The 24494-nt window shown below is 30.4% G+C and overlaps 4 protein-coding genes across 8 annotated transcripts in view; 1 reads left to right on the plus strand and 3 right to left on the minus strand.

The window, feature by feature from the left end:
• Positions 1 to 132: 132 nt before the first annotated feature.
• PGAP3 (Per1-like protein PGAP3) lies at positions 133 to 15046 on the minus strand. The gene is made up of 7 exons (XM_072525228.1): positions 14834 to 15046; positions 14634 to 14782; positions 14011 to 14163; positions 13481 to 13605; positions 10956 to 11095; positions 6467 to 6671; positions 133 to 4571 (listed from the first exon to the last, which is right to left on the minus strand). Exons 1-7 carry the CDS (start codon positions 14958 to 14960, stop codon positions 4508 to 4510), a joined length of 963 nt encoding a protein of 320 aa, XP_072381329.1. The 5' UTR covers positions 14961 to 15046; the 3' UTR covers positions 133 to 4507.
• Positions 2513 to 3019, minus strand: LOC140435671 (protein FAM200C-like). The gene has a single exon (XM_072524392.1). The coding sequence runs from the start codon at positions 3017 to 3019 to the stop codon at positions 2513 to 2515; it is 507 nt and encodes a 168-aa protein (XP_072380493.1).
• A 372-nt stretch (positions 15047 to 15418) lies between the features above and the next one.
• On the plus strand, positions 15419 to 18130 carry CHMP2B (Charged multivesicular body protein 2b). The gene is made up of 5 exons (XM_072524212.1): positions 15419 to 15637; positions 15917 to 16008; positions 16099 to 16396; positions 17192 to 17298; positions 17761 to 18130. The coding sequence occupies exons 1-5, from the start codon at positions 15604 to 15606 to the stop codon at positions 17866 to 17868; spliced, it is 639 nt and encodes a 212-aa protein (XP_072380313.1). The 5' UTR covers positions 15419 to 15603; the 3' UTR covers positions 17869 to 18130.
• Positions 18131 to 21912: 3782 nt separating this feature from the next.
• Positions 21913 to 24494, minus strand: part of LOC140436415 (uncharacterized) — a 63254-nt gene continuing 60672 nt past the window's right edge. For 2 of the 5 annotated variants that reach the window (XR_011950280.1, XR_011950279.1), the window contains exons 8-9: positions 24216 to 24328; positions 21913 to 22080 (exon numbers count right to left, since the gene is read on the minus strand). Coding sequence is in view for 3 of the 5 variants with exons in the window: in XM_072525229.1 (XP_072381330.1) it covers positions 24282 to 24328 (47 nt within the window). In the remaining 2 variants the exon portion in view is untranslated. Of the gene's footprint in view, positions 24329 to 24494 lie in introns of all 5 variants that reach the window. The other 3 variants (XM_072525231.1, XM_072525230.1, XM_072525229.1) reach the window with 2 other exon arrangements.

The raw sequence follows: 24494 nt of genomic DNA on the forward strand, positions 1-24494 counted from the left end.
TTTTGTTTGAGAACGCGTATTTTATAAAATTGTGGCTTATTCCCAATAAAAATAGTAAATTGTATTAAGAAGCCACAAGAAAATAGCTTCAGAAGAATACGATCATGGGTATTATACAAATAAATAAAAGCATTCGTTTTTTGTTTTTTATTTAAAAAAATATAAATGTTCCTATACAAAATGGTACATAGGATAATCAACAAAATGAACAACTGAATGATACAAAAACCGTATAAAGCTACAGTAAAATACCACAATTGTAGCGAGTGAATCATGTTTTAATGTATTTTTTATAGGCCAGTAAAATTAGACGTTTACCCTTTAGAAAAAAATATTTTTGTTGTTGGAATACTGTTAAAAGGAGAAAATTTAATTATTTAATAAAAAAATTAATGGATTATTGCAGAATCGCAAAATGTATTGAGCATGTAGTGAAAGAAGAGCAGAATATATGGAACCTTGATAACTTCATTGAAACCATGGAACCAATAGTTGTGGATCTAGGCGAAGATACTACTGATGAATCTAAATTGACTCAGATTTTTTTTTAATGGCCTTGGCATAGCCAATTGACCAGACTATTTTGTAATTTGTATTCACAGAACAACAATCAAAGTTCGAGTTAGTACTAAATGCAAGTTAAAAGTAAATTAAAGAATTCACTTGTTTTGACATGACTCAAATTAGATTATATTTATATATTGTTAGTTTTTATTTAACATATTTTTTTATATTTTATGGAAACAAACATTCAGTTAAGGTGAATCATTCATTTATTCATTATTAGTACTGTTTCGTACCAAGAATTGTTTAAGTACTTCAATTTTACCTGTGCTAAAAGTTACTAGACGACCCTTTGTTTAATCTGATATCATTAAGTCTCATTTGACAATGGGAATTAAATTTAATCCTTGAATCAGTTATGTTTGTTAATTTAAGCGGATAAAAGGTTTTTCTCAAAAAAAAATATTTAACAAGGATTAGCTTTCTTCATCTAAGGCAGCAGTTCTCAACCTTTTAGCACTGGCGCCCCCCATGAACACTGAAGATAGCTCACGCGTCCTCTCCAGTCAATAATTGATTGGTTCAAGTTAGAACAGTGAAATTGTGAAACTGACGATGCTAACTCTACGTTAGCAAAAGCTGGGATGCAAAATAAAAATCCAGATATATTTAAATACGAAAGTTTATTTGATGTCTCGATAAACTTAACATTGTTTAGTTATTTGAGAAAAAGAATAATCAAAAAATCAAATACGCATATAAAGTTGAAAGTCTTATATGAGTGTTTTTGCACTTTCAATGAGAGGGTTGGCATTGTCTGTTCTTGACAAGTTTTTCGATATTCGGTTGAAACTGTATTTTGATTTAATGTACGCCAACGCAGAAAAACCAGATTCGCAAAGATATGTGGATGAAAACTGGACTAATAACTTCGCAGATACTAAAGCCACTTCTAGGTAAACAGGAAAGTAGGTTAACCAAAATTCTTCCAAGTCCATGTTTGCAAAATCTGCTTTTGCTTGTGAATCACATTTTAGGTCTACTACCTGCCCTTGAAGGTTAACTGGAACAATGTCAACTTCGATATGAAAAGGATCTCTTGTCAACTTAAATTCCCAGTTTTCCAAGCTAACATCTGGAAAGTACTTTCGAATTTGATTTTTCAGTTCTTCCAAATGCCGTGATATGACGTCTTTCAAATCCGAAACTAGATGTATTGTAGAAGAGAAGAGAAACTAGAAAGGAAAAGTTTGGCTTGGAACTGTGAAGGCGGCGTAGCCAAAGCGATATTTTTTCTATAAACCCCTTAATTGCATCATAAGTGTTTATGAGTTTTTACGGCCTTGAAGCTTCAGATTCAGGACATTAAGTGTCTCAAAAAAGTCAGACAAATAAGCCAAATAAAAGATATTTTTATCATCTGTAAATCTTCTGTGAAGATCTTCTTGTTTTGAAGTCATTAACAAAATTTCAACTTCTGACTTTAAATTGAATAATCTTGCAAGCACTTCTGTGTGACTTCTGTGTGAAACAGGAGGGTTTCCTGATCACTATTCAATTCTTGACATAGTGTCTGAAAGAGCCTAGTGTTTAATGCGCTGAATTTGATGTGGTTAATTATTTTAATTGTTAAGTTTAATGTGACGTTGAGAGGTTCAGGTAAAGTCTGACTAGCTAAAGCTTGTCTGTGAATAATGCAGTGAGAACCAATTATCCTAGGGTTCTTCTTTTTTGCCAATTCCATAAATCCAGATCGACATCCTGTCATGGCTTGGGCCCCATCAGTACATATGCCAATTACTTTCTCCCATAGAAATTCATTGATTACTAAAAAATCTTCAAGAGCAGAAAATATGTCAATGGCTTTAGTGGCTGTTTCAAGAGATGTTGAAAACAATATATCCTCCAGGAACCGTTTTCTGTCAATAACTCGACAGTAAAACAATAACTGTGCATGCTTTGAAATATCAGTTGTTTCGTCACATTGCAAAGAAAAAAACGGTGAACCTTATAATTTTTGCAATAGTTGATTTTGCAAATCCAGAACCATGTCATCAATTCTACGTTTTACTGTGTCGTTTGAGAGAGAAATTTTTTCTACCTTCTTACAACCGTCTTCACTAAGTACGGTACTACAAGCAGTAAGTAAACAAGGTTTAATTAGTGACTCATCAATAGTATGTGGTTTCTTGTCTTTAACTATCAAAAGTGCTATTTTGTATGATGCTTCCACAGCTTCCTTATTTTCAACACGAAAATTTGCAGTAGAGTTAAGTTTCATACGTTTTAGGCTGCTTTTTTTGGCAATAAAAAATTCTGGGCCTTTATCTTTCAAAGAAGAATGGTTTGTAATTAGATGCCGTTCCAAACGTCCGGGGAGCATTGCATCATTACTAAAAACAGCATGGCAGTTGACACACTGAGGTAAATGACTGCCGTTTTTCTCCATAACGGTAAAACCATACTTGATATAATCGTCTGAACACAATCTTTTCTTTGAAAGTGACTTAGCCATTTTCAAAGCTGTTACACAACACTATTAAATAATTCACAAACAATCACTCTTTTATTAAATAACGATTACACTGATTGCTACAAACAGCACACAGACGCTATCGACTGAGACTGACGCGTAAGACGGAGTCACTGAATTGGAGCCATTAGTGCTTGCAATACAGTGTTGGTAAATATACTTTACGCTCCTACGATGTTGCCATACACAAGACTGTCGTGTTTAACTCAGGTTGTGTGTTTGAGTAAAACGATTTTAATCACGTTTAAATAAAGAAATATTTCTAAAAAAAAATAAAAATACGAAATACAAAATATTTTGTTTTTTAACAAAATATATATTTTTTAATTTTTATTTTTTTTTCTACATTGAAAATATGAGTCACTCGCTACAATTATGGTACTATGGTATACCTAGATACCAAGTACGGTAATGCCAAATCTAATGCCAACAATAATCCAGCCAATGAAGAACATTTACACTGAAAAGTTTTGAAATAACAAATTAAATTTGCTTCTTTTCCATACTCACAAGACTCATGAATCAAACTATACAATTTTCATGATCTTTTATACATTTTTTTTCACTATCTGATTTTTTTAGAAATTATCTAAGCAATACATGCACAGCCCTAATGTACTAAATTTATTATTTACATTTCAATATCGTGGATCATGGATATACAATTCGTGGACCATAGTTTTGGTAATAAGGAAGTACTGGAAAGCTGGGTACATACTAACTAGCCGTATTATTCTCGTCCCTCTCGTTATTTACTCCCAGTGCACTCTACCGAACGATTTATAATCCATCGAAGAGGTGGACTTAGGATTGGAACTCAATATTGCTGCTCTGTATAGTACATTCAACCAACTTACACCTCGAAACGATAAAAAAATATAACAAAATATGCAAAACTATGAACAACGGGTTAATGACATATATATTTATTTTATACCTAAAATGTAGCAAAGAGTTAAACATTATTGATAACACCAGTGCAGTTTACCGTGCCTTTTACTACAATGAAACGTTTCCTACGAATTCCATTTATAGTTTGAGGTGTAAGTTGGTTGAATGTACTGTAGTACCCCTGCATCCCAAGATGCAATAAGCTAAATGTCAATTATGTCAAAAAATTACCCCCTCCCCTTGATCGGGACAAACGAGCATAGAAAAAATGATCCTAGAAATCTTAAAAAAAATACCATGATCTTTCATGTTATTTTAATGTCCATTATATGACGATTAAAAAAAATATATTAACATTAAAAACCTACTAATACTTTTTCGTTATATTACTCTAACATTTTAATGTTTTCCTTAAAGACGGGCAAAAAAATAATTAATTTTAAATAAAACAAGTCTTGTTCATTATTCGAAATGAAGTGACTAGACCATTTACTTATAAAATGATATGACTTTGTGGTTATTCAAGGAATTGGCATTTCGACGTTTATACTTCTTATCTTTAGTTCTCTTGTCCGATCCTCAGGGCAGTTTCTTCGCCAAGTCTTTCTTATTTCTCAAATATTTGCAGTCATCGATAGCAAATCTAAAAAAATTTCAAATGATTTCTATAAAGAATAATGCCACAAAAAGTGTCATTTTTAGAAGTTATATCCCAATGCATTAATATATTTTCCATCGATTGTGCATTTATATTAATGTACAAAACTGTTGACTCACTTTTAAAGGGAAGTTTGAGTATAGGCAACCAAAAATACATATATTTAGTATACACAAAATATAGATCCAAATTAAAACTCAAAATATCAAGTCGCTAGTTAACAAATTTCTACTTATTATATATATATATATATATATATATATATATATATATATATATATATATATATATATATATATATATATATACAAAACTCAAATATTTGGGTGTGCAGCGGAAGATAGGACAAAGAAGTACTCTTTTTAGTAAACCTAGCTTTCGCAAATCTTTATTTGCATTATCAGGGTGCTACAATAAACAAAATTAGTACAAAATACAGAAAAAGAATTGTTTTGCATCTTACACTAATTGATTCTTCTCAGTTTTATTTCAATCCTCTCATACTTTCCATGACTCCGAAGTTCTTGCACCTCCTATGTATGTTTCAATATTTAAGCAGGTTCTTTCCCATTCTTCATTCTTTTGTTGTGGTTTTTGTTTTTTCACTTCTCTATCTTTTTCTCTATATTCTTTATAAACTTCATCGTTATTTGTAGTCAGCTATTTTCTGCATAGTTGCTTTTTTTCTTCAATTATCGTTTTTGTTGGTTCATTTATTTCATAATAGTGCTGTTTATTTGTTATATGTTCTTTCTCTCCAATGGCTTCGAATGCTGCTTGTTTTATACTCGCCTTTATATGCTCGTCTAGACATTTTTGTAAATTAATTTTTGGTCTAGACATTGTTTGTATAATTCTCTTAATGATTATTCTCGGAGTAGTTCTATATTCTATTGTTTTTCTCTTATACTGTTCAACGGTTCTTCTGTAGAGGGAGTCTTGTTATGTTTCCAATTAATGCCCATTTTTGCTGTCAGTAGTTTATGGTCAGTTCCACATTCGGCTCTTCTTCTGCCTCTCACAGCTTTTATCTTTATTGTGGTATCTTGTTATCTGACTATTACGTAGTTTATTATGGATTTCAGCTTTCGTGTTTCTTGCTTCCATGTATATTTATGAATATTTTTATGTCTGAAGAATCCGTTGGTGATTTTTAGGTTGTTTAGTTCGCATAATTCAATCAGATGTTCTCCGTTATCGTTTTGTTCATCCTCTCCAAATCTCCCCACTACTTTATCGTTTTCTTTCCTTCCGGTTCTGCCGTTAAAGTCTCCTGTTATAATTATCTTCACGTTCTTCTTCTTCTTCTCCACAAAAACATTCAATTGACCCAAATTAATTCAAACATAAAAACTTATTGTTCGGTATATTTCAAATAACAATTTGGACTTATATATTTTCTGGGTTTTTTTAAAAACACAGTCGGTGGAAAATTCTGTACCTAAACCATAGATTAATTGTGATGGTTAATATGTCAAACATTGAATACTTGTTAAATACTTATTAAAACTAATGCTGTAACAAAGATTATACTTGGCAACCCTGCCACCCATTTTGACGTAGGATGCTGTCAACGGCTGTCATAAATCGGCATCCGCCATTGTCATTGTCTATCCAGCAATCAACATGTGTGTATCTGCATAATGTAGTTTTTCAATAATGTAGTCTATTGTTTTATTTTAATCTGATTACACCGCATCAAATAATATGTTTTATTATTATTTACCTTAACCTGTGCGTTGCAACCTATTTACAGTATTACAGTATTACGAAATGAACACTTATTTCTCGATAATCACATCCCAACCTAACCTCACCTTATAATACCTTAAAATTAATACTTGTTAAAACTAATATATTTGGTAATTTATCATACATACCCATATACAAAAACGATGAGAGGTGCTGTAGATAAATGCCACAATGCGTGGTAATCGACTGTAAAATAAATTGGAGGCCTATCGATTAATTCCAACAGTAAAACAAGACCGGACATTGCTACATAAATGGCACATTTCCATACATACTTTTGATTCGAACGATTATAAAAACACCAGACAAACCAACAAAGTGCCGTAAAAGTACCTGAAAAAAAAATCCATATAAAAATCTTATTATTTTGCCCAGTCCATTTGGAAAAATAAATCATAAAAAAAGTTTCTCGTTAAGCTAATATTCTGATTTATCAGCGATTAAGGTGGTAGGTGACAATGTTAAAATTTATATACTTTTTAGGTACAGTTATCGTCACTATTTCAACACAAATACTCAATATATGATTATGTGCGTGAACTGTAAGCTTTCTATTTTAATGATATCTATTTAAAATTTCCAAAGAAAGCACCAACTTTTTCATAACTATACTTAAATGAATCCATAAAATTTGGTATTGTGTAATAATTTTTAAACTTAGCTACACAATAACTAGGTAAATCATTAACTATCCAAAAAGCTTTATTTTAAGCAAACGTTCATTATCCATACTGCCGCGTTCTTAAATTAACTGTACCTAAAGACAAAAGTACAATTAAAATCTGCAAACTAGGGATTTTGTTGATATTACAGTAACAAGTTGTCATTTTGCTAGTGAGAAATTAGTTCGGCTGTCACTTAATAGATGGGAAAATAAGTTCACGTGTCATTTAATAGAAGGCAGCAGTATTAAATGTATGTATTAAATGGCGACATATGCGCGTTTGCCGAATTTAAGAAAAATCTTCAAACAAAACAAGTGGTTTTGTTATATCTCATAATAACCTCATAATTTTCTACACAAAAAAGAATGAAGAAAAATATGATTATTTTTATTAAATTTTAATTTGAAAAGTCAGTAAAGCTTAAAATTAATTAAAAATGTGTATAGTAGGATAATTATACTTTTTAATGTTTACATCTATTTTCAATATTTACAATTGTTAAAAATATTCAGTCAATCAATATTAGGAAACAAGATTGGTATACACTATTTAAAATGTTTATAAAACTAAAAACACAACACTCAAAATCAAAACAGCAACTTAACCTCAATGGTAAATAAACAAAAACACGATACAAAAATTATATTCAATGGTCCAGTCCGAAAATTAGAATTTGTGAATCTTTAACTAATAACTAATATCAAATTACATTGAAAAATACTTCCGATTGAGAGCGAACTGTACCGATCGTAAGTTACTTTACTTGGAATCGCTGGCAACAATGTCGCTGTTCAGAGAATTAAATTTCCGGAAAAATTAAAATATTAGAATATGATGTACGTGCTGTCATCTACTCAAAGAATTGTTATTTGTTAGTTTATTTGAATGTCACTCATTTTAACTGACGCGAGTTATGGGAGCCGGCACTTTCCTATTCATTCACCTAAGAATGATGATCCAGGATTTGTGTTCTAATGAACTTTGTAACTAAATTAGCTTGCATTTTTATATAAGTGAATTATCATTTTACCATTGCATTTTTGCTAGATATATTACTCAGTCTGTTCTTAAACTTTAAAGAAGGAACATTAAAGCTTTGTATAAAATTGTCACAATCTTTTTCATTTTTGTAAATTAATTGATAAAATTAATTCTTTTTTAAAAATAGTTTTGCCTCCGGGAAAACTATAAGTCGCATGAACATACCCCCTTAACTCAATATTTTTATTTAAAATACATTTGATATTAGTTTTTGTGCTATCATTATCTAATTTTTACTAGTATTCCATAGACTTTTGGAACTCTTTTTATATTTTCTAATTTCTGAGTAAAAATAAATATTTTCGCTTCAATAATTAACATATTTAATTTATTTTTGTAAATTGTGTATTCTGTTTGTTATTGTCTGTATTTTTCAGATAATTTTTATACACTTCATTCTTTTTCTTTACAGATTTTATTAAACTGTCAGCCTTCTTTATTCTTTAGAGTTTTTATTGATTAATGAAATGAAAATAAAGGTAGAATTATTTATACCATGTATATAAACTTCAAATAAAGACCCGTCTGCCATCGGAAGCCTAATAGCCATTCAGGGTCGGAAGAAACAAGAGTTAACCAAGAGAGGCTGATAGAAAAGATTAAAGATATTCACTCAAGACTAGTTAAAAAGAGTAAAATGTGAAGGCCCTTATGATGCGGCAGGTGTGTTTCATAAGCGTATGAGTATTGCTAAAGTACATTCGTTCAGCAAATTCAAAACTGTGTCAACAAACGCATGTGTTGATATTCGCCCTCCCATTCGTCAAGAGGCTATTAAATATAATTTATTGCCTTAAGCCAAACGGATTCTCATTTTACAGGCCCAAACTTGTTAGTCTGTTTAAATTCAAATTGTAGCGTGTTGGTTTTTAATTTAATATATTGTGTGTTATAATATATGTTATAGTTATTGTAAAGTTATTTATTGGTCGTGTTATTTTTTAGAGTTTAGTTTAAGTGTTTAGTATTAAGTTTTATAGTGTGTAGTGAACTTTTAGTATCAAAAAACAAAGTATTTGTTAATCAAAAGTAAAAATAGCTTATGGTAATCACTTTAATAACGGTAAGAGAAACCAATATTTTAATTTATTGATGTTTCGATAAGTTTTGTTTTCTTTTTAGTCCATTGATTCACGGTTTTTGCTGTATATTTTAAAGAACCGCTTGGATTGAAATGAATTTTGGCATATACATAGATAACGGCAAAGAAAAAAAGTGATATTGCGCCGATGTGTGGTTTTGCCATGGGGGTGAGTTTCACCCCTTCTCGGGTGTGAAAAAACATGCGTTCAAAATAAGGCCAGAATTGAATAAACACTAATTCTAAGTAACTTTTATTTTATACAGTTTTTGCACAAAGTCAATATTTATCGAGTTATTTGCGAGTGAATACGATCATTTTTCAATAAAAAAACACGTTTTTAGACAGTTTTCCGAAAATAGCTTAAAAAGTAAGTATTTTATGGAAAAACATATTGTTAGCAAAAATATAGCTTATAAAAAAGTTAAAAAAAATGATGTACTTATACCTATATGAAGTCTGTAGACTCAGTAAAAGCAGAGTTGTAGCTAATGAAAAGTAATTCAAATTTCAAATCGAATATTTCAACGAGAAATATAAAAAAAAATGAAGCACTTTTCGGGGAAAAATTCGCTGTCGGGGAAAGTGCTTGTTTTTTTTTTATTCTTTCACGTTGAAATATTCGATTTGGAATTTGACCAATAAGAACCTACTTTTCATTAGCTAGAAATATGCTTCTGGCTTTATACGTACGCTTTTTTTTGCTATTTTATAAGCTATATTTTTGCTATGAATATTTTTTAGATAAAATACTTTATGAGTTATTTGCAAAAACCGTCTAAAAACCTTGTTTTTTTGTTATTAAAAAATGAACATATTCTGAACATAAGCTGACCTCCAAGCGTGGCTGAAATCAAAAAATATAGGGTTGAGGACTCCATGTTACAAACTGCAACTGGTGGCTATCGTTTAGGAAGATGAGGGACAATATAATAAATATATCATTGATGAGATGGCAAAAAGCCAAAACAAAGAAGTGTTAAGGCTGCCCCTATACCATTGTGAGCTCATCTGAGCAGAAGTAAAAAATTATGCAGCAGACAAAACACTACTTTTAAATTTGCGGATATGAAATATATTTTTTATGATGCAATAAATAATAATAGTCCAACTAATGGCAGAAATGTGTGCAACACGTTCAACAAAAAGTCGAGTCCAAAATGTGGAAGTTGAACAATATGATAGAAAACCAGATCGAACCCATATTAATAAATCCAGACGAAGACAGCAGCACATGTAGCTCCTCAGACTCTGCGTAATTTGAATGGTATGTTTTATGCTTTGATAAACTTATGACAATGCTACTTTATTCAAAATGTTCACTTTGTTATGCATCTCTCAGTTAATGAATATTTTATTTTAGTACATTTTTCTTCAATGGAACATTACACTTTGCTCACAATGAATAAATTGCAAGAAATTCTTACACTAATAGTTTCAAAAGTAAATATTTTTAAAAATCATATGATACACCTCAGTACGACCCTGTTTGGCTTTCACGTGCGTTTGTTGACCGTTGGGAATTTGTAAAATGAATGTAGTATACACTTTTTATTCCCGCTCATACTTCGGGGTGTTGACTACAGGCTGTATGGCTGTATATATATATATATATATATATATATATATATATATATATATATATATATATATATATATATGTAAAATAAATGTCTATATATACATAAAAATATATATATAGACAATGTCAAAAAGAGAATTTTTTTAGAATGATTTAATTTTGGAATTTAAATATGTAATTAGTTTGTATATTGCTTCAGATATGCGTGAAGAAGCTGAAATATACTACATAGAACTGGAACAACTTACCAACAGCAATGTTGAGTTCTATATTATAACCATAGTCGATGCGTCCTATACTTAAATATGCTACATGGCTCATCAGAAACAGTATAAAAATGAGTGTTATTCCAATTAAACCATATGTGGGAAGCTTACCATATAATAACCTAAAAATAATTTTTTTTATTGAAGTAAATCATTGGTATAAGGATCCCTCATAAAAAACACAGTGTAGATACTACTTTGTACACTAAAGAAACAAAGTAAAGATAAGGAATTTCAAAAATTGCGTTAGTTTTGTTGGAAATAAATATTAGGAATTCTGGACGATAATATAAATGGATCTAATGGTCCAGTAACTCAGGCGAAAAATAGTTCTTTACCTTCCAATTCTGTCAGACTGCATGCAATAAGCGCTTTATGCATTAAAATCTGATTCGACTTAAATAAAATAAACATATTCCAAAAATTCCAGCCCTGGGGCGGAAGCACACATCGGCGTAATATAACTTTTGTCATTTGAGCATTTTCCCATCAAGTGAAGTTAGAGATGTCAGTATTAAATTGCTCATATGATATTAAAATTATTATTGAATCATGGTTGAGTGACGAGTTTTCATAACATGAAATCAAATTTTGTGGTTATAATATGTATCATTGTGACAAGAGCATGGCAACGAGTTCTAAAAAGCGGGGCGGAGGAGTAATTATTGCAATAGCTGATAGATTTAGGTCAAAACTCAATTAATGTTAAGTTATCAATGTCATTATTGGTGTAGTCTATCTAACACCTAGATCCTCAATGGAATGCTACACGATTCACTGAGAATCTTGTCAATATCATATACTAAGGACACACAGATAGCAGGTTTATAATACTAGGTGACTATAATTTACCTGAGGTGATATGGTATAATGATGACCTGGGAGTTTGTGTGGATTGCCTGAGAACTCGAATGCATTAGTAGTTGCTGAATATTTTTCTTTTTATAATTTTTTTCAAAAAGTAGTACATCCAAATGATAGGGGTACATATTTGGATTTAATGTTTACAAACCTATCTAAAGTGAAAGTAGAACCAGCTGTAGACCTTCTAATGCCTTCACATAATAATAATATAGCTTACACATTTAATCTTTTATGTGCTACTAAAATTAACTTATCATATGAACAATACTATTTTGACTTCATAGATGGTAATTATATAGCGATAAATGATTATTTGGCAGGTATTAATTGGGACAACTTATTTTATGAATTAGATATTGAGTCTGCTGTACAAAAGCTTTATGAAACTCTAGATGCTGTCTTTAATCAGTTTATTCCAAGAAAACTCATTAAAAACTCTAACTTTCCAAAATGGTTTTCTCCATATTTAATAACTTTAATTATTGCAAAGAAAAGTAGCCACAAAACATATTTACAAAGTCTGAAGCAGATTACTTGATATTTTCTAAATTAAGATCTAAATGTAAAATAGAAACTCAAAAATGTCACTCTAATTATATAAAAACTGTTGGTAACAACCTCAAATTTAATCTAGCACATTTTTGGAGATACATTAATGATAAAAAAAATAAAACAATGTTCCAAATCACATGTACCTTGATAACCAAATGACAGATAATGCTCAAAACATAGCTAACTTGTTTGCCGAACATTTTGCTGGTGTATATGATATTTATAATATACCTACTGTTTAATTTATCTTTGCTTACATGTTCCTTCCCGACTAGATGGAAAGAAAGCTATGTATCACCTATTTTTAAATCTGGTGACAAAAATAATGTAAAAAATTATCATAGTATCTCTAAGCAATCAGCAATACCAAAGTTATTCGATAAAATAGTATACAATCAACTATATTGGCAATGTAAAGGATTATTATCTCTAGTTCAACATGGGTTTGCAGCTGGAAAATCCACTATTACTAACTTGGCAGTATATGAAATGGATCTGTTGGAGGCATTGGAGAGAAAGGAACAAGTAGACTCGATCTACACTGACTTCTCCAAGGCCTTCGACAGAGTCAATTTTGACATTTTGCTTGCAAAACTCCACAATTTAGGATTTACTAAGAAGGCCACAGAATGGATATCAAGTTTTTTAAAGGATCGAAAACAAAGGATGAAACTATTTAATTTCCTATCTGAATCATTTGAAGTTTTATCAGGTGTCCCCCAAGGAGGCCACTGTTCACCATTACTATTTAATCTCTTTATAAATAATATTTCTGATAATCTTGAATCCTTAGTTTCACTTTTTGCAGATGACTTAAAGGTATATAGATGTATAAAATATATAGCTGACATACATATATTGCAAAAGGATATTGACAGGTTATGGGACTGGAGTATACAGAATAATCTTAGAATAAATATCCATAAATGCTTTCATATCAGTGTTTTTAGTGGGAATAAACAATACGACTCAAACTATCTTATGAATAATGTTATCATTTTTCAGGAAGACAACTTTATTCAGAAGAATATGAAGCTATTATTAATAAATACTTTTTTTGTTGCATAGTAAAATTAAGAAAACACATTTACCTCATAGCCATAACATAGCAATTCATCAATACCATAGAGAAGGCACAGGCATAGTCTAAAATTTCTGTTAAAAGAAAATCCCGATAGTGGAAAATGGCTGACCAGGTCCATGCATGTACGGAAACCTAAAAAGATATATGTATGAATCAAAGAAACCCACCCAAAACTATTATTTTTTTGGATGAATAGTGAAGAGATTTAGAAGGAGTGAAGTGACTTATTTGTCTTTATAAACAATTTCTGTAAATTTATCTTGATTTAGTTATGAAATTATTTCCTCATCACTATACCTGTTTACCTTGAGACCTAAAAAATCAGTATTTCCTAGTTATTTTAGACTTTTTATGTTATTTTCTTTCCCACAATTTTGCCCAACTAGACCAAAGCATAATAAATACCAAGAAAGAATGTTTTCACCTTATTTAATTTCCAAGTACCACATATAAAAAAAGGCATAAAATTTAGTTTTTTGTATCTCTACACATGAATGAGTTTCTTAAAGATGGTCATTTATATTTTTAAACACTTACAATGAAGAATGCATGCCATAACCATACCAAAGGACTGTCACCCCTTACTTCTCTTCTAAACTTCCTAATCATTTTTATGTGGAAATATCCATTGAGCAGAGAAAATATCACAGATGCAGGTTCTTGCATTCCTAATACCCTGATAAAAGGCCACTAAAAATGTAAAAGGGATTTTATTAATTAATAAAAAATATTAAATTTCTTTATATACTAAGTTCATTTCCAAAATAAGCTCAAGATCACCATTTCAGACTAGTGATTGGTGATTATCTTGTGTTGTCACAGCTTGTCATTGGTTAAAAATTAACTTAAAAATAATAAATAAAATTAATTTCTAACCAATGACAAACTGTGATGACATGACACACCCACCAATCAGTGTGACCTCAAGCTTATCTTAGGAATGAATATAGTATAGTAAAATCTCTAGAAAATATTTTTTTATATTATTTTTCAAGTGTTCTAAGGTTTAAAAAAATTATACCTAAATCATTTATGTGATCAAGGTTACACCATTATGAAATATGTTTGTATAGAATGCAACAATTGAATTACTTTGCTAGAAATGTTTATTACACATAGGTTATTACATAATTACAATACAGTTGATGATAACAACTTACTTTTCCATAAAACTGTGGTGTTCTCCAATCTCTCTCATGGAATGCATCTACTGTTTTCCACATGCACTCATGATGACATTCTTGACTACAGTCCCATAATGTAAATTTAAGGACAATTGGTTGTTTATCTTCTAAAAATTCTTTACCATCTAAGGAAGACAAAAAATAAAAAAAATGAATCTAAACTGGGAGTTGCTTACCTTCAGTACAATTTAATATTTCACATCTTTCGACACACCTTTGGTAATAAGGTGAATGATCACCTGCAGAGGAAATTGAGCATTTTATTATGGTAGTTAATATGATAAAGATGATTAAATAATTCATAATTTATTGCTAAATGATTTCAAATAAAAAATTGTATTGTTTGGTTTTGGTTGTCAAAACATATGTATCTCACAGAAGCAGAATACTCGCCTTATTTTCTTCTTCGTTTTCAACGATTGATATAAACTACTATCACAGAACACAAATTTAAATCTTTGGTGGTCCAGGGAAATTAAATAATTTATAATTGAAATAATAATTATTTACTAGACGATACGCACCTAGTTTACTTACATGCAAAATACATAAAAATTATCGCTAAGTACACAATAAAATGTATTTTACACATTCAGTAAATCAGTAACTGAAGCACAATCCACTGATATGAATTTCAGGTTCGAAGGGGCCCTACCCTTTTATTACACTGGTACCATTATTAGATAAATATTAAATTATTTTAAATTTAAATACATATTTCAAAATTAAGAACGAAAACGCAAATATGAAGAAAAAGACCTTAACCAAACCTTCAGTGTCAAAGTCAAATCTAAAAACAAACTATGAGTAACAACTGGGATTTATTGTAATTATCCTATAAAAGTTTACGACGAATTATAAAGTTATTTCCATCGAAAAAACAGTATTAAAATTTTAATTTTTAAACTATTTTGGTAGTATTTTTCTTCAATAAATATAAATCAATATGTTCAATTTTTGGTCAAAACCTGATCCAAAAGGTAGGTCATTTTTATACATTTTACAAATTTTTCTTTTAAATGACTTCCTGATTTTTATATGTATCATTAACTTAAAATTAGTAGGTATGATGCCGTATAATTTTGTTTGTTTAATTTGAATACAAGGACAGGTCAGAGATGCAATTGTTTTTATTTGTTAAATGTTAACCCATTCCCTGCCACCATCACAACTATGTAGGAGTTAAACTGAATATCTATATTCTTTGATAATAGTAAAGTTTGCAGATATAATATAATAAAATATCTTTGTCATTGTAGATGAACAGAGAGAAGTTGATAGGTCATTAAGGAAAGTAGGAAGAGACATTGAAAGAGATCGCAGACAACTAGAAAGAGATGAGCAAAAATTGGTAATTATATTATTAAAGAACTAATTCTATATTAAATATATACATGATAATTCTTGATATTAAAATATGTTCTATATTCATATGTTTAAGGAACAAGAAATTAAGAAGTTAGCAAAAAGTGGAGATGCGGCAGGTTGTAGAATATTAGCAAAACAGTTAGTGCAGCTTCGTAAACAGAAACAGCGAACATATACAGCTGGCAGTAAAGTTCAAGGAATAGCCTTCCAGAACAAAGCTATGGGAGCTAATGTTAAATTGGCAAATGCAATGGGCACAGCAGGAAAGACGATGTCAGATATGAACAAAATTATGAACCCCGAAGAATTGGCATCTACTCTTAATGCATTCTCTAGAGAAAATATGAAAATGGAGATGACAGATGAAATGGGTGAGTACATTATATAGGTTTGTGAACCACCAGCTATATCTTGTGAACTACAATTGATAGATTTATAGGGAAAATTATATCTATTGATAAACCTTATAAAGCGAGTTTTTTGGGTATAGGGGTGAATATTTGTAATAAACTTAGTATATATTTTAAAAGTTTAACTTACGATACACCATTTTGTCTCTAGTTTTTTCTTTATTGCTTACAATAACTATAGTGAGCACTGCTAAATCTTGTTGAACTGATGCATGTGTCACTTATTCAATTTTATCCTTGGGACGGTTTGTTTGAATTGGTATTGACTAGAGATTAGCAATATACAGATAGAGTTAACCTAATGTTTAATGCTTTTAATAACAATGCAGCTGTTCTGAGTAATACAAAATTTGGTATTTCAAACACATCCTTCAACTTGTGAAGATAAAGTTCAATGAATGAAGAGAGCTATATCTAGCTTACCAACAGAAGTAACAGATAATAGCATCTATTGCAGAACTATTTGTGTATGAATAAACACAGAAAACTGTTTGTAGTGTTCCTTTTTCATCACTCGCATCTGTTGTAGTTTTCAACATATAGCCAATGGCCAACATTATTGGGGCACCATTTATATTAAAAAAATATATTTTCTTAATATATTATATTTTTTTAAACATTAGTTTTTCCTTTATAAGAAATATTTTCATTTAAAAACATGATTAGTATGTATGATACATTTTTGAACTTTTATCTGTTGTTTTTTATTGTCGATGATATTGTTATGATCTCAAAATAATAATTTCATTCTTGCAGTTAATGACACCTTAGATGACATGCTAACTGAATCAGGAGATGAAGAGGAAAGTGATAACATTGTAACCCAAGTATTAGATGAAATTGGCATTGAAGTCAGTGGAAAGGTAATAATTATAGTTTTTTATATTATATTAATGTTTCTGTGTATTATTAAAGAAACACGAGCAAGTTAAACTAGTTTTGGAACTGTAGAGCCAACATATAGAATCAAGGATATTGAATCTGTATGCGTGTATCAAATAAATTGTAAACTAGGCTTTAAAAAGCATATGTGCCCTCCAGTGCTTTTGGACAGTTCTAAATTTTAGTAGGAATACTTTATATACACCAATAATAAGTTTTTCTGGTATTAAGTGTATTCGGAAATCCATCATTCCCATAAAAACATTCGTAAAGTATTGCAGATTACATAATTTGACATTTCTAAATGGACTTCAGTATTTTTCTTTAGGATACTCAAAAGGACATAATTGTGATATGTTAAGCTGTTCTTTACCTTTCTCTGTATGCATATCTACTATGATTATACCTGTACAATTTTAATTTTGGGTTTGATCTGTTTTTAGATGGCCGGAGCGCCGTTACCAGAGACTGGCAAGATAGGACAGGGTTCCAAATCGAAAGGAATGAGCGATGAGGACATTGAGGCTCAACTTGCTAAGCTAAGAGGTTAAAGAGCCAGATTTCTGACTACATACTATCTGAATCCTGCCTAATTGTAGATGAAATTGCTGTCAATATGAATCTTTGTTATTTTTATAGTAAATGCACAGTGTATATTTTATTAGTTGAATACTTTTTGTACATACCCTTGTTATACTTTTGCAGTTGATTTTTGTAACGCGAATGGTTTATGCTCTATGAAAAATGTTAAATGTTTTGAATCTACAAAATATATTATAATATGAATGAAATAAATTAGTTTACAAAATATAACTCTTTTTTTTATTGCCTTTCTACATTAAAAAACCCAAATCTCTGGAGTATTTTGGCAATGGTAAATATGTGTTGCCTTATCGGATTTGGTAATATTTGCTGCATTCTTAGACACAATTTCAGGAAAAAATAATTCCAGACTGTGGCTTATAAACCCCAAAAATAATATTTCATTACAAAACATTGGCCCTAAAAGTTATTACCATATGTGCAGTAATAATAAATTAGAAGTAGAACTGGATGACAATAAGTGAAGCTGATTTTTAAAGATGAGTGCGTGCGTTGTCCGCTAGGTAGACATAAATAAGGGGGCAAAATATAAACATGTTTAAAATGTCACTCTTATTTCCATTCATTGTACCATGCTTATTTCCCCTGATATGGGAATTTGTGTAAGTTGTTTTAAATCAGATATATAATTATATCTCTTAGACGCAAAAATAATCATTTTTACTTATACTAGTGTATTTCTTAAATCAATGATATTACTTCCTCCTCTGTTGCCAATTGTATTGTAAGCAATCAAAATGAGGGAAATGTATTCCAAATAAAAGGAAAAAGAAAAAGAACTTGAACATTGAATTGGTCCGAGATGATAAATGTAAATTAAGAGATTCTATACTTTTTTTATATGTGTAGATTGCCGTAGATTGGTTATTAGTAAAATTGTTGCCAAACTGAAGTGTTTCCATTGTATCCCCTCCCCTAATCTATGCATTGTATTCAACGTTTATTTAAACCACAATCCGATCATTCTTGTGCTTCTGTTGGGTAATGTCAGGTAACTAAATTTAAAAAATAGTGGTGGGTTAGTTCGTCTGTGAATGCTAAGGTAGTCAATGGCATTGTTCTGTCTATAGTAAATAACCTTTCTTCAGACAACTTTTACCACAGCCACCTAAAGCTTACAAGCCGTGAAATAAAAATGGCAACGCCGCATCAGCTGTTAGAAGTAGTCCGACTGTAAAGAGCCCAACAAAATAATAAATAAAAGAGGAACATCATAATATTCGCTATAAAGTTAGAATTAAGTAAAAAAATCATACAAAATAGTCTGATAAGGTACATATATATCACATCTATTAAAACTGCAAAACATTGAATACAATGAGGTGTAATATTAATAGAATTTAAAAGTAATACAAGTGCATTCAGCTTACATTATTTACATAATTTATGTTAAAAAAAAAGAAAATAATCTTTTAATATTTTTGTAAACAACTTGCAGTTTATTGAATTCTAGTATCCCTTGAGCGAATATTATATTTATTAAGAGTGGCTTAAAAAATGTTATTGAAATTCCAGGTATTTATTTTTTTAAAGTTGAAAGCTTGCGCTTTTTAGATAAACTTTTAGTTAGTTTCTTTGTCATAATTTCATTATTCTTGTTTTTTGTGAAGTTATTTAACAAAGTATTGGAGAAAATCACAGAAATTTTAAAATATAGTTCTCTAACTCTAACTAACAGCTGTTCCACAAACATCTGTTTATGTCCTTCACATAAACAGATACAAGTAATTCCTTCGTAATGTTAATGTTTGAAATAACTTTTATACACTCATCACTGCACTGATTGTCAATATTTAATAAATAAAAACAAATCCTTTCTTCTACAACTTTTATTTGCCAGTTTTTTAACTCAACCCTCTCACTAACACTTTGTAAAAATTTCTTAAAATCCACGATAAGGTCTTTGTTTTCAAGTTCTTTTATATTATTTTCTTCCCGGAGACTTATTTCTGCTCGTCTAGTTTCAGGATTTTTTCTTGTTGGTGGTTTTGGGTTACATAAATATGACGGTTGGTTTTCAAAAATTCTTGGTATCGCATTCTCTTTCAACTTGGGAAAAACCAAATTTCGTTGAAGAACCTTACCATTTTTATCAATGAATGACTCACTTTCAATAATATCCGTTGCATCAAAATGTTTTTTACATACTACCGAACTAGAAGTTACTGTGAAATCTTCACGGTTAATAGATCTAACCCACTGAGTACGAAGGTGATCGTTTTTGGAAAAAGAGAATGTACTTTGGGCCTTTTCATACTTTAAAGTAGTTGCATAATTTGATTTGCAATTTGGTACACTGCAGTGTCTCGGCATCTGTAATTAAAAAAATATGTTAGAATATCATATTACTACTCCCTGTACCAATAAATTAACATCGACTTGGGGTTTGTAATTACTAAAGCAGTGTCTGAATTTGTGAATTTAACAGTTTGTACGTATTATTTGTCTGAATAATATATATCTAAATACTTCATACAATTATTACAATATACGTAAAAAATACATACGTTTTTTTTAATCGAATAATTTACCAATAATACAAGAAATACAAACAAAATTAGCATAATCTCTCCAAGTAAACACAGGGCTATCGGACTACCTCCAACGTTGCCAATTTTCTCACTTCACGGCTTGTAAGCTTTAGGTGGCTGTGCTTTTACTCTTTCTCTTTTCTCTAATCTGAACACAGTAAATACCACAAATAGTAGTGTAAGTGGAATAGAACAGGTGGGTAGAGTGAATTGCATGGGCCCAACCGTTCATAATGGCGACGGCGCTACTAGTCACGTTAGGTGGGGGTATGACAAGGTTAGTAGATATTTAAGATACTTAAACATGGTACAATGAATACACATGTGTATTCATTGTACCATGATACTTAAATATCTACTAACCTTGGGGGTATGACATAGCGAGAGGCGTAAGACGCATGACGTTGAGCTAAGTCACAGTATATTGCTCAGAGATATGTATACATATAGCATTTTTCATATAAAAATAAGACCTTAAAGTCCATTCGCTCAACTCGGGCATATTTTGACAGATTCATAGCTGGAAACCTACAACACAAAAGTTCCTAGCTCACAGTATTAACAACTTAATAAACTTTTATTAGAGACTTCTTTCATTAAAAAAAGAAGAATTAGTCTAAATAGTGGAAGTATATAATAAAACCATACCATTTTGGGTAGTATATATTTAAAAAATATATTTCAGTTGTTATAATTTAACATAACTATTTATTGTATGGTGAAGATAAATAAATATTGATTGTCGGTAATTCGTAAAGTTCTGTTTTATTTACTTACTACTAATATTGGCTATGAATACGTATGCTTGGTTGTATAGTAATTTCCAGCCACTTTTAGTCTGTCAGAATGTTAGAAAGTAACTACTTCGCAAATTCACTTGGACTGGGAATAGCGAACCGACTCTATCTCTGATATTGCTTCATAAAGAATTCTCTAGCAATATACCAAAGAATATATCATAGTTAGACTTCAGTTTTCACATTATCGAGCTAATTATGCTGGTTAGCCATGAATAACTTAACTTGGTTAGACTTTGTGCACTGAGAAAACAGGACTAAAACAGTAAATGCTACTTCAAAAAGGCATGAAGTAACTAAATATATCTTATTCAGTCATTCTTGAACTTTAGGTATTGCCGTCAAGAGTAATTTTTAAATTCTTGCCCCCTTATTTCTTGCTACGGAAAAATAGCGCACTTTCGCCGGCTTTAATTCTGTCTTTAATATTAATACGATCATAGGGAGTTCGACCTCTATATGTAGGTTATTTAATAGAACTCTGTGACGAAATGTATTATTCTTATTTTATTTTCGGGCTTTTTCTAAAGCGTGACAACGTCGCAGATATATCTGACGAGTTTTGGTTCAAATTATTTGAGTCAAATTATTCATCCAATGGAATAACATATACAATTACTGTTACCTGTGACCCAATAACACAAAATTTTAACAAAAAACTCAATTACAATATAATTTCTTTATTACTTTACATAATTATAAACGGATTTAGTCTTTTTATACAAAATAAAAAAATAATTAAAAATGATGGAGCATGCATGGAGTACAAAATGAATTCCCTAGCGGTACTATATCTTCTTTTAGTTGACACGCAGTTTATTAAAAAATCCACCTTCAAAAGAAAATCAAAATATTAACTGTACAAAATTCATAAAAAGTGCGCACAACAAAAAGAGCAAATGTTAGTACGAAATGAAAATTTAAATCTGGCGTGTTATGTTGTGGTAATATACAAACTTTGTGCGGGTGCGATGTTTTGATTCGTATTATAAATGAATTTTGGTAACATAAGACAATTAATATACCTATACATTTATTATTAACAAACGACGCCTAAATCTGTTCAGCAAAAGTGCTATGCATTATAAAGTAAGGTTCTTAAATTTATTCTCTCTAAATAAACATGTTTTTTTGTTAATAATAACTAATGTCAGCTAAGAACGGCTCTTGACCATATTTTCAAACACCTATTATAATCATAGACAGAATATACAATAGACTGAGCAAGCCGACAGTTTCCAATGTCTCTCAAGTTAGCTAGTTATTTTATTTTACCCCTTCAGTACAAAAAGACAGAGTCAGAGAGAAAAAATGTAAAAGAAAAATAAAGGAAAAAGAAAATGACCCCTTCACTTTGCCTGATGAAACGCATAGCCTATTTATATTTTAAATCTACAATTATTATAACGCAGGTTCGGAATAAACTTTTTTCAACAATAGCGACCTTGAGAAATACCTCAAAATTTACACCACTAGATGGCGTAATTAAATAACGAAAAATAAAAAAAATAAAATTTTACAAACTTAACCAAAATAAAGGACACTGAAAATGCGATCATTGTATTGTATATAAAATCCTTAGCATATTCTATTTTGTCTTTTCAAATAAGAGCTGGGGAAGATGTACCTTGTTATAGACAAATGGCTTAACTTCGATTCTACTTAAGCAATCTTTGCAGACTAATCATTTAGTAGCTATTTACAGCAAATTGGTAATGTCGTACCGAAAGAGCTTTATTTACAATTTAAATGGTTATCAGTTAAATTGTCTAGGAGCTACCTCCAACCTATACAAAACGTCTTTAACACCATCTTCCAGATTACTGGCTTTCAACACCATTACCAAATAATGATTTGACAAGGTAAACCACAAAAAACTGAATAATAAGTTAAGAACCACATCAACACAACAAAAATAAACTAACTTTTGTTGGCGAGAATGATCACCAACATCCAATGAGCATAGGGTACTACGAGAGAATAATTCGAAGATTATAGAGTGTGGAAATTTTTCCTGGGTCTATTGGCACAGAATACCAAGATGAGGGAAAGAGCATCAATTATTTTTGTTAAGATTTAACACCAACTTAACTAGTCAATTTTAATAGGTGTATCCAGGTATATAAGCAAATATTGTTGTACCTACATCAGAAAACAAATAAAATGTTTAAAATTAACAAATTACCATTGATACATTACATAACAACAGATATCTATACAAATAAGTGTTTGCACCAATTTATTACATTATTAAAGATATTAATCGAATTGCTTAGTATTTAGAAAAGAAATAACAAGTGTTTTGAGACACTCTAGGAATTTAATCAAAGATATCAGTTATTTGAAACGCATTTAAAGAATATTTGTATTTGTACTTCGCAGCAAGCGTTTTCACTGGCACATTAAACGAATAGTCGGCAAAGATCGTACGCACAGCGTCTGCACCAAAGACCATCTACTCCAAACCATCCTACATTGGTGTAAATGGTCTTTGGTCTGCACATTCGATTAGACATGCCAGATTGGAGCAGCTATAATTGTCTGGAGTTTTGTGCTATAAGTAATAATTACAGTGATATTTAGTATTATAATGATCTGTGCGTAATAAATGTAATACATTAGTTTTTTGTTTTAAAAACATACTCATGATTACATAATATTTATCAATTATTTTATCTACAATCATAATTTCATTATTTCATATAATTTACATTTCCTTGAAGTGAACATCTAAAATCGTATACCCAACAAAATTTGTACAAATAAAAAATGTTAAAAAGCTGTACAAAGCGTTACGGTAAAATGGTGTGGTGTAAAATAAAATGTTAAAAAAGAGTAGATAGGTGCAACTTATAACCAGTGCTGAAACAATAAGGGCTATTCTGTTAATACAACTCAAAACGAAAGACAAGAACAAGTGTGCATAGATCTAACACCCCAAGCAGCAAACCTACTGGACCTACTTACATTTATAGCCGGGAATTTTTGTAGAATTTAAGTATATTAGTTTGGTACATTTATACAAATCTATTTTCATATACTAAATAGCCTGGTATAGACCAAGACAACACAGAATAGCCCTGAAACAAATATCTCTTTGTAGCAGATTGTAAATTAGCGCAGGAGCTTTAAAACTGTAATGTTTACTTAGTGGTTCAAGAACAAAGGGTTAACTTTAACGAAAGTACAAGCTGAATATAGCCGCAAATGTCAACCATGGAACAAAATATTTCAGTTTGACAGTGT

Source organism: Diabrotica undecimpunctata, chromosome 3 (assembly GCF_040954645.1).
Source record: "Diabrotica undecimpunctata isolate CICGRU chromosome 3, icDiaUnde3, whole genome shotgun sequence".
NCBI lineage: Eukaryota > Metazoa > Arthropoda > Insecta > Coleoptera > Chrysomelidae > Diabrotica > Diabrotica undecimpunctata.

Coding starts and splice junctions, on each gene's coding strand:
- PGAP3 (XM_072525228.1), bottom strand. CDS start 14,960: ATGAATTATTTAATCATCTTTATCATATTAACTACCATAATAAAATGC. Junction 14,783..14,833: donor AATATTAAATTGTACTGAAG/GTAAGCAACTCC, acceptor TGTCTTCCTTAG/ATGGTAAAGAATTTTTAGAA. Junction 6,672..10,955: donor AGAACTCAACATTGCTGTTG/GTAAGTTGTTCC, acceptor TTTTTTTTTCAG/GTACTTTTACGGCACTTTGT.
- LOC140435671 (XM_072524392.1), bottom strand. CDS start 3,019: ATGGCTAAGTCACTTTCAAAGAAAAGATTGTGTTCAGACGATTATATC.
- CHMP2B (XM_072524212.1), top strand. CDS start 15,604: ATGTTCAATTTTTGGTCAAAACCTGATCCAAAAG. Junction 16,397..17,191: donor GGAGATGACAGATGAAATGG/GTGAGTACATTA, acceptor TCATTCTTGCAG/TTAATGACACCTTAGATGAC. Junction 17,299..17,760: donor GCATTGAAGTCAGTGGAAAG/GTAATAATTATA, acceptor ATCTGTTTTTAG/ATGGCCGGAGCGCCGTTACC.